Here is a 10,109-nt window from a genome sequence, read left to right as displayed (position 1 = left end):
AACCAATGCACAGCTAGGTCCCAAGAGAACCAGAGCCTGAGAGCTACTGCAGCAGAGTCCAAGCAAACCCTATCAGTGACAGCATGACCGGGAAAGCTACCAGACCCACCAACTCGCTCAGGACCGAGCAAACAAAGGAATTAGCAAAGGAGTTTGTAAAGGAGTTTGCAAAGGAGTTAAGCAGCTAACAGAAGACTTAAGGAGCCAGCAAACGAGTGTCAGGGCCCCTAGGCATGACATGGTATAGAATTAAATACTCCTTTGGTTAGTTGGGGTTAGCTGGTCTGAACTGTGTGTGTCCCCACACGCTGCATGTAGTGAGAGAGTTGGGAATGCAGCTGCAGCATCAGAAGTTGAGAAAGACCCTGAATTTGGTGCAGGCACTCACCAGCACCAGCTAGAAAGACCCCTTGTCAGTACTTTTTTCCAGATAAATCCAGAAACCTAGCTTCATTCCAGCCACTGTGAAGAGAGTTAACTCTTTCCTGACTAAAACCAATACAAACAGCAAGGTCTTACTTTTATCCTCAACCTTCTGCAGGGCACAGGGCAGAAGGTAAATTGTACTCTCAGAAGTTAGTCCTACAAGCAGGAATACTGAGTCCATAAAGACTTTAAAGTTGTTTTAAGCTGCTGATTTTTCAGGTTCTAAAAATGGAGAGCAAATGCCCAGCTTCTATATAACTGATAGAGAATGAAGCTTCTGGTTAAATTCAGTCATGTCTTCCAGTATTTTCATAGACTATTTAACCACCATTATCAGGTAATATTTACACAAAAGTCTGAAGCATACCACCAATATGTAGATGAGAAGCATCACGCCAATTTACTTACACATGGAAACACGTATTCTGCTTTACAAATTACTTCTGACTCAATCTGTCAAAACATGACACTTAAAAGCGAAAAATTACACATACCAGAAGAATGAAGTCTACCTTCAGTATTAATACCACACCACAAAAACCTCAGTGCTTAAGCCAACACACTATTAGCTCTTATAAAGCAATTTCTACAAAAAATTTACCCGCAGGAGTATATGGACTCTGGTAAGATCTTCCTTCCTATCTTTGTTTTAGCTCCTGACAATTAGTATAGTGATTTCATATTCCAGAATAACTATTTCATCACCTTGAAATCTGTGGTTTGTGCGGCAGGTATACAAAATATATTAACTCTAGGTTTGGATGCCTCGAAAGTTTTATTGCATCTTTCTTAAAGACCCTGTGATGCAACCTCACAATTAATATTCTTGGCATTGTCTGAACATACCCAGAGGCACTGTTCAGACCAGCAAGATTTAGAAGCAGCTAACGTCTGAAAATAAATACAAGAGGAAACACACCTTATTTTCATATACACTGAAGCTGGAGAGTTAATGAGATTAAAACAGGAATCTTTACCAACCCCCCCAGAGTCTGGCAAATTAAGCACCTGCAGGTATATAAGCAGAAATCTAGTAATCCGAACAAAATTCCAACTTATTTGATACCAAGAAGAGGTACTCAACCCAACAGGAAGGAAAAAACCCTCCTTTCCACATGAACAAAAAGCATGTTTTCTCACTGGAATATTAGCACCAAAAGCATTGATATTCTAGTGTCTCTTTAACAAAAGAAGTAATTGTTTTTCTCTTCCATATAAAAGTGCAGGTTAATAGATATTCAAAAAAGGAGTATTTTTTCCTTCACAGTGTCCTTAAAAGAAACCCTAATATCCACAAAACATACCTAAGCCATTCTCCCATGTTTTACTAGCAAGGCCTTTTTTATCTTAATAAATAGGACACTGTCTTCTTGTCTCAGTTTAAAACATGATTAGGGCATGACAATTTAGGAAAATGTAACCCCTAACCCTGACATCAAGTACAGACAATAGGTGGATAAATTGTAGAAAAAATTGAAAGAGCCTAAGTTCCAGAACTGAATCATTAGCACTGTCAAATATTAACAATTAGATAATGGTAAATTTATCCCACCCATATTTTCAGCACTGGATCATCTTTACCAACAAAAGCATACATATGCACAAAATTAAAAATGTGTCTAATAGAAAAGGAGGGGCTGTACTGCCTATTATAGGCAGTGTAGTTACATCACATTAACATTCACATTCCCCACTGTAAGATATACCTATGTTTACAGGCAAACCAAAAGCTTTAACATATTTTGCTTGCAAAATAAACCAAGAAAAAACTTGACAGTTGTCATCTCAGGTGCTGCAATAACTACTTAGTATTTCAAAATGTGGGTTTTTTAACATATTATGCTGTGTATTTCAGTGCAAGATCTTACATGAAGCAGTATGGCTTCCACACTAAAAGCAAGCATGCCTATTTAAAAAAAAAAAAAACAGGCTATGTAAACTTTTTCTTAAAGACAACTTTCAGTGCAGTAGATATAATACTACTATATTAAAAAATGAAATATGACCCTTCTAATCTCTTTTCCAGTTACAAAAATGTTTAAATTACATTTTTTAAAGACTATGTGTTTAGATTCAATATATCCAAGCATTTAGGTGTTTTAATTCCCCCAACCTAGTGAATAATATATCTGATAAAGGTATTTTCAACATGGCAGTCATGTCAGCAGAAAAAATTAAGATAAACCAGTCTCACAGAGGGAAGTCATACTACCAACCAAATAATATCTTAAAAGGAAGCATTATTAAGTAAAGCCAAATAATTGCAACAGACAACTTGCATGAGTTATCTGGGTTTAAGTTTCAAAATGCACCCACATCTTAGGATCCCAGGAAGTTCAAATCCCTTTAAAATGAAAGGGCATTCTTATTCTATCAAGCAAGTTACTGTACTGTCTTATGACCTAAAACTCTTTAAGCATAAGAATTTTTTTTAGATGGACATGATCTCCCTTAAATTAAGATTAAAAAACCCCACACAAACAACTTCAGCGTTCTTTCATGCAACAAACCTTGAGATTCTTTCCAACAGACCACAATATATTTAAACTTCATCCACTCAAGCCTTGCAATACAGCAGAGGGAACTAAAATCAAGTACTAGTTCAATAGTTCTGAACTGAAAAGCAGTGATTTCCATGTCCACAGTGTTTTAGGAAAAACATATTTTAGGAAGAGGACTAACAAGCAGAATGTACCAGATACTCGCCCTGCTACTGTCCTCTGCTCAAGAAACACAAGTTTCACTCAGCTCCATTCTTACCAGACAGGGATTCAAAGCAATTGCTAGAGGGGCTTTTTTACCCCAAAACTAGCAGAAGACAGGATGTCCTAACAATTATGAAAGAGGGGTACATCATCTCAAACTTTCAACAACTGAAATTCACAGCAACTGCGAGAGTTGTTACGTACATACAATCATCATATGCACACAGACTTCTCAGCTGCATTTCAAAGGAAAAAAAGTAACATTATCTACTGTAACATTTCAAATCATACCAGGGGTGCATAGAACAGCCAAAAGTAGTACGAGCTGTCATTTTTTTATTTTTTCCTGCACACAGCCCACAAACAGTACTTAATCCTATCCAGCACCATACTCAACACCAAAAATGGAAAATAATTTTACTGAGGAGTGTGAAGTTACCATTCAATTTCACTTACACCAGCAAAATTTAAAAAGCGAAGAATCAACCCTTTCTCAGTTTCTTAATCCATTTCTGCAAATCAAGGAACATGTGCAAAGAGAAATATTACTTCCTTATTCTCAGTTCAATGCATTTAGTGAAAAAGCATGTAGCAAAATCTCTAATTTAACATACAGCTCAATATGCTACACACAAAAAATCTGTGACAAAACAAATTTAATACTAGTAGATAATCTGATTTTACCTTGCCTCATCAGCATTAGCTGGTGCTCATGTCTAGCTGCTTCCATTTCTGCCTCTAGTTTCTCTTTGGCTTCTCTAATGTTCCTGTCAACCTGTTCACGCTGTTGCTTTTCCATCTCATCAAGAGCCTTCCACCGTGAAGCATACTCAAACTCAAACGTTCCAGGCTGAGCAAAACGTGGAGGCTGTTCTCTTTTAATAAAAATGTTGCAGTTAAAATGTACAGAAGGACACATTTAGACCAACAGCTGCCAACAGCCTAGGAATTTATTAACCATCACTTCAAGTATAGATCTGCTTTTAAAGAAACCTGTCAGGAGACTACATTCTAAACCAGCCAAAGCTTAATTCAGCTGTGAAGCAATAAGAGCTTCAAATAAAGATCTGTTTACTTTATATAATTTTAGGCTAGAAATCCATATTTACATCAGAACAAAATACTAAGCTGCAACACTAGATTAACTGTGTTCAGCCTTCTAAAGCAAGCAGCTGATTCATAAATCCAGTTATTTATATATCAGATCTTACTAGACAGCTCAGAACGTTAGCCACAATCTCTAAACATTAAAAGGTGCCAACATTTTATTTCACATTCTAACACTAACATTGTAACTAACAGTGACACATTTTTAAAAAGTGGTATTCTACAGCCTTACCAGAGTATGCTATATCTAAATGGTAATCAAATTTCAGTATTAATTCTTAATATTATCAGGTGACTTCTCTTCCACCTCATGACCAAGACTCATCTTCTCAAGCTGTGCTCAAAGTTTTATCGGAACAGTGGAAGCTGTAGAGATTTACACTCCACTGACTTATCAACTGCTAAGGAGCTACTCAGAGAACAAAAAAAATCAAGGGGTATACAAATCTCTGCAGGATTAGACCACACCCCTAACTCCATAAAAGACCACAGCTTGGCTGGCAACAAGCTCCCACTGATTTCGGTGTAGACTGGGAATCTATCTACTTCAGTAAATGCACAGAATGTTAAACCAACAAGTCAAGTCTGAATTTTACGGTAATTTGGAAGTCTTGGCAAAGTCCTATTTAATCCTTTGACACAAACCAGCACAACATACAGAACACTACCTCCTGTTACATAAACTCAAAAGGAAAAATTAGCATATATCTACCAAGCTAAGTAACATAAATTATGTTTTCTAAAATAAAGCTAAACAACTTACTTGTGATACTGTTGTGTTTTTTGCATTAGTTTCTCTGGGAGCCCATCTTCATCATCAAATTGCTCCATTGGTTCTACAACAACAGGTCGAGGTGTTCTGGAATACAGTTTCAAAAGCAGTTAAAAGTTATTTTGAGGAAAACACTCCAGAATGCTAACGTATGTTATCTATAATTCCTGCATCTTACAAATTCTTAAATTGCTGAATTCCACTGAAACCTTATTTTAAGAATTACCTTTGAAAATAATTTTTCTACACCCAAAACCAGCTATTCTGCCTAGAAACCAGAAGCTACTTGATGTAGTTCAAGACTGAAAAAAAACTCAAAAACATCTACAAGCGAGATATTTAGGAAGGAACTACCTTTTTCTTTTCCCCATCACTGAAGCAACACAGAGGCCATCGTTCTATTTGGAAAGCATCAAACAAACCCAGAACAGAGTGACACAATCTCTTTGTGTTTCCACAGAATATTGCAAGTTACCGTTGGAGTTTACTCTGCAGTTGAAAACAGCTTGGTAATTTGGTATTAATATTCCAGTGATAATTAGAAAAACATCCCTGCTTAAGTTATTTAAACCCCATTCTTTGAACAACCATACTCTCCCAAATCAAAATCCTAATTTATCTTTGAAAATACCTTCCCTGAATTCTCATTATCTGCAGTAATCAGAGGCAGGTTTTAGCTAGTCATGCCAAGGATAGCACAAGGATCCTGAATTGCGTGAAAAGCTCTCTACATCAGTCTTGAGAGCATAGCCTAAAACACACACGTTAAAGCAGTAAGAGCTAGAGACACTATTTTCAAATGCTCATGCTTACTTATTGTGTTCCACACCTTTACTTTTCTTTGCAGACCTTTTCATAGAAAAAAACCCCAATATACGTTAACATCAACAGATGAAAAAGAAAACTTTGGACATCAAGTGAAGATCAAAAAGATGAAGTCTGGAATCACAGAGCACAACTCAGCAAGAGTTTCTCCTGATGTTACCTGCAGGGCAATTGCTGGCAGTTCTCTTATTTAAATGCAACTGAACAATGGCTTTAACAACTTATGATTTAAAACAACAATTTTAAATCTCTAAATTAATGTTTCAAATGCCTAGTTTTGATATCACTACCTCATGAATTCAAAAACTTTCTTCTGATCAGGCAGAGTTTTCAGCTAAAAATGTAAAATTTTAGATTCTGAAGCAAACCTCCAGAGTACCATGGCAGCAGATTCATGCTAATTATCTTTGTAAGCACGCATTAGGGAACACGTGAACCACCTAAGCAAGATAAAGATAAATGCTTTTTATTCACACAGACCATAGATACATGGTCATTTCAATCCAATTGATCTATCCAGCTGGTAAAACAAGAACCTCCTTTCTCGTAGCCCAGCTTCTCTTCCCTGACATCTCTCTCATGCCAAAGTAGCATTCACGTAACACGGAACTAGATAGTTCCGTGTTTTGGCTCCCCATGATTCCATTCAATGTCAAAAAAAACCACCAACCCACAGGGGATAAGAACAAATTGCTGGCACCTACTCGTAAGAGTAAACACACACACAGATTGAATTTACTACATCGCCACCAGGTCAGTTTGGTGTCACACAAGACTTGTAAGATTATCACCAGAAAGAGGAGTTTCAGATCCTTTCCCCACCTGCAATCTCCTCCTCACAATATCTTCTCCTGCCTTATCCTTTGCAGGACCTCATGTTCATAGCACCCATGTTGGCAAGCACCTTCACGTGCTTTCAACAGCCAAAAAATGAATTCAACAAGAACAGCTGAATACTTCTCTGTTGTTTGGACATAGCAAGTAGCTTACAGAACTATCAGTAAGTTCTCAAGCAGATAAAAGATCAACCACACAGCCAGGGCAGGAAGAGAAAAAGAACTACAAGTTCCCCAGTTTGACAGCAGCAAGCTTTATGCTGTGGAACAGAGTCTTATTTTCCCAAATAAGAATCAGAAAAATAAAATCCTGATATCTATGATTTCACAGTGTTTACGAAAGCATTTGAAGATGTCAGTAGCAAACGTGTTAAAGGACAGCAGTTAACAACTCTCTTCAGCAAGTACAGAAATAGGAGATGCAAGAGAGAAGTGCTGTAGTATGCAAGCTTGCTGGCCCTTGAAATAGAAAGTTCTCCAGAGATTGTTGCCATAAGCCATAAACATCCGCAGAATGTAAGTCTTCATTTTCAAATTAAAAAAAAAAGTACTTCTGGCCTTTCAAGCCACAAATAAAACTTTTGAGACAGAAATAAATGCAGGAAGACTTTCCTGAGTTTACAAGAGTATGAGCAATGTAATGCACTTTTGCTAAGAAACAGAGGAATATCTTGTCACATTGTTACTGGGACCAGGAAGAGTGCAATCAATGAAAATAAAGTGTCACTAGGAAAAGTCCTACCATGTAAAGCAAGAAAAGTAATACTGCATATAGACAAGGAACAGCAAAATGTTGCCATCAGGCTCTCAGATGGTAATTACAGGTCTTATAAACAGTAAGCAGAAAAAGATGGTTTTCCTCACGAAAGTCAGAAGTACTCACATGAAACACCTTAATTTCTCACCTCATGGCTTTCGTAATTTGAAAATAAAATAAGAACTAGGGAAAACTCAGGAATGCTTTCTTTCACATCAGAAATACACATTCACACAAAGCCAAACAAAAGCCTGTGAACTTACGTAGTTAGCAAGAATGCCCCATCACTGCATCTTTCTAGAGCTTTCCGTGCTGGAGGTTTTGCTGCAAACTCGACGAAACCTTTTCCTGTAGCTCTGCCACGATCATCGACTACAACAACAGCTCTTTCCACGGGCCCGAATTGAGAGAACGCTTGTTCCAGCAGCTCATTAGAAACCACAGGTGAAAGATTCTTGACCGTTAGGGCAGCTCCATGTGTGGCAAATCGAATTCGAAGTGGTCTGCTCTTCAGAATAGTACCATCCAGTTCTGCCTTCGCTATCTCAGCCAGTGTCCTAGATTCCTTTTTCAAGATAGAAAATATTTTGTGTATTTTATTTTCAAGGCCAACAGACACTGCTGTGGTTCCTCCTCCCCCCGGGAAGTTTTGGTTGGTTTTTTTGTTCGGGGTTTGTTTGTTTGTTTTAACCTGAACACAGTAACATCAGGGTCATTCAACTCTTCTTCCTCCCCTGCCCCCAAAAAATTGCTGTCCCCTGACTGAAAAGGAAAAAAAAAAGGCATTTGTCATCCCCTATGATTTATTCTAAAAAGTAATATAGTAAAAAATTTTGTTGCACATTAGAGGAGATAAATTCTCATGATGGATACACCACTGCTGCTCTGTAAAAGCTTTCAGCAGAGTTGAAAAGCTGACTTTTTTCCACATTTACCAACTCAAAACATTTAGATTCTGCGTCCCTAGCTCCAGAGAGTAGGAAACAGTATTTTCAAAGATTACACTACAGGACCTAAGGTGTTTTGGGCTTTAGTTTGGAGTTCTGTTTTCTTTTTAAATAAGTATCACACGTGCTCATTACTATTGCTGGATGAGCTCTCAATGGATGTCCACTTCGAATACCTTCTTAGCTCATGTATCCCTTCTCACATTTATGGGCTTTCTGCACCCACACCCATGAGACAGTCTGCATCAGTAACTGCCTTTTTTCTCATTTCAGGGATTTTCACTGAGTTTGATACCTGCAATCCCTTACATTTAAAGGGATTATTCTTTAGATCATAGCAATTTTCTCAGCAGTTCAACTAGGTAAATTGTTAAAAAATAACATTCCCTAAACATAACAGGAAAAGGAAGTTCAGATAAAAGCTGCATATCTAATCCGTATCACATACAAAAGTGAGCAATGACATATAAATATATCTCACTTCCTCCAGAAAACTGCTATTTCAGGCTAGAGTATTCTCAGGGTAAAAGACGTATGGCAGAATGCCATAAGCAATTATCTTTAAGATGACAACCAAAAAAGAAAAAACGATCCTATCCAGTAGAATATATGGAAAAATCATACCTAGAGACACACAAAGCACTCTAAAGCTGTTCTCAGAATGATACAAATCAGTGCATTCTAGACATGGCAGTCACAAAAACTAATCCTGCGCATTAATATGACATTTAAATACAGTATCATAATCTTTTCAGATTATTCCTTTTTTGCATACTCTTCTGAGCATATTCGATCGAATATTGTATTACCCCTAAAAAATCTGGTCTTAACTGGACACAAGCAATTTAAACAACCCAAGGTCCCATTGCTCTGCAGTTCTGCGATTACATGTGCCGTTTGCACAATGTGTGAGCAGTGGTATTCCGAAACAATCCTGTCCAGTCTTTAAATTTAGTTGTATTTTCATAGACTAAACCTATACTCAAAAATTCGGCTGAAATTTGCTTCCGCACGAAGAGGGATTTTTTTTTTTTCTAGTCCTAAAATAGGATAAATTCTCCTAGTTAAGTAAGGAAAGCCTTTACATAGGTACTACACGAACAAAGCAGATAGCGCAGCCACCTCTCCCGTCCACTGAAGAATAACAGGCTGCCGAGTACCGGCGGTAGCAGCACGTAAAAGGTAACTGGCGGAGGCCCTGAAACCAGCGGGATACCGCGTGGTGAGGCAGGAACCTAAAGGAGAGGGGCTGGAGAGGCTGCTCACAGTGCAGGCCTCTGGCTTGGATGTATGGAGGCAAGTAGGGGAGAAGGAAGAGGAAACTGACGGAACAGCGCTAGCAGCAAGGCGAAAGAGACAGAATCAGGCGCAGCTACTGTCTTCCTTTACCCCCGGGGGGGGAGGGGGGTGCGGTGGGCTGAGCAAGAGACAGGAGTCTCCCGCTCGCACAGTCAGCCCTTAGATTACAGGGCAGCCCCCAGGGGCTCGCGCGAATCCTCACCAGGCGAATGAAGCCAAAGCCCCGGTCCCGATTGATGAAGACCTCGCTGGGCTCCCCGTAGCGCTCAAAGAGACGCTTGAAGTCTTCCTCCGTGATATCGGTAGGCAGATTCCCCACGAACAGCCGGCAGCGCTGCGTGTAGCTCTTCTCACCGGGTTTGAGAAAGCTTTTGATGTCGATGGTGAACCCAACCTCCTGCTCTTCATCTCCTCCTTCTTTGCTCGGCACGAGCG

At 38.7% G+C, this 10,109-nt stretch overlaps 1 protein-coding gene across 1 annotated transcript; it reads right to left on the bottom strand.

Moving 5' to 3' along the window:
* Window positions 1-3,815: 3,815 nt before the first annotated feature.
* On the bottom strand, window positions 3,816-10,104 carry LOC104503822 (paraspeckle component 1; the record flags this gene model as incomplete). The annotated part of the gene is made up of 4 exons (XM_010154120.1): window positions 3,816-4,006; window positions 5,002-5,097; window positions 7,692-7,993; window positions 9,877-10,104. Coding segments are annotated over 4 exons (817 nt in total), but the record flags the coding sequence as incomplete, so codon positions are not given.
* Between the last annotated feature and the right edge of the window lie 5 nt (window positions 10,105-10,109).

This window comes from Eurypyga helias, unplaced genomic scaffold (genome assembly GCF_000690775.1).
Source record: "Eurypyga helias isolate BGI_N326 unplaced genomic scaffold, ASM69077v1 scaffold29896, whole genome shotgun sequence".
NCBI classification, from domain to species: domain Eukaryota; kingdom Metazoa; phylum Chordata; class Aves; order Eurypygiformes; family Eurypygidae; genus Eurypyga; species Eurypyga helias.
This window is presented reverse-complemented; position numbering and strand designations above follow the sequence as displayed.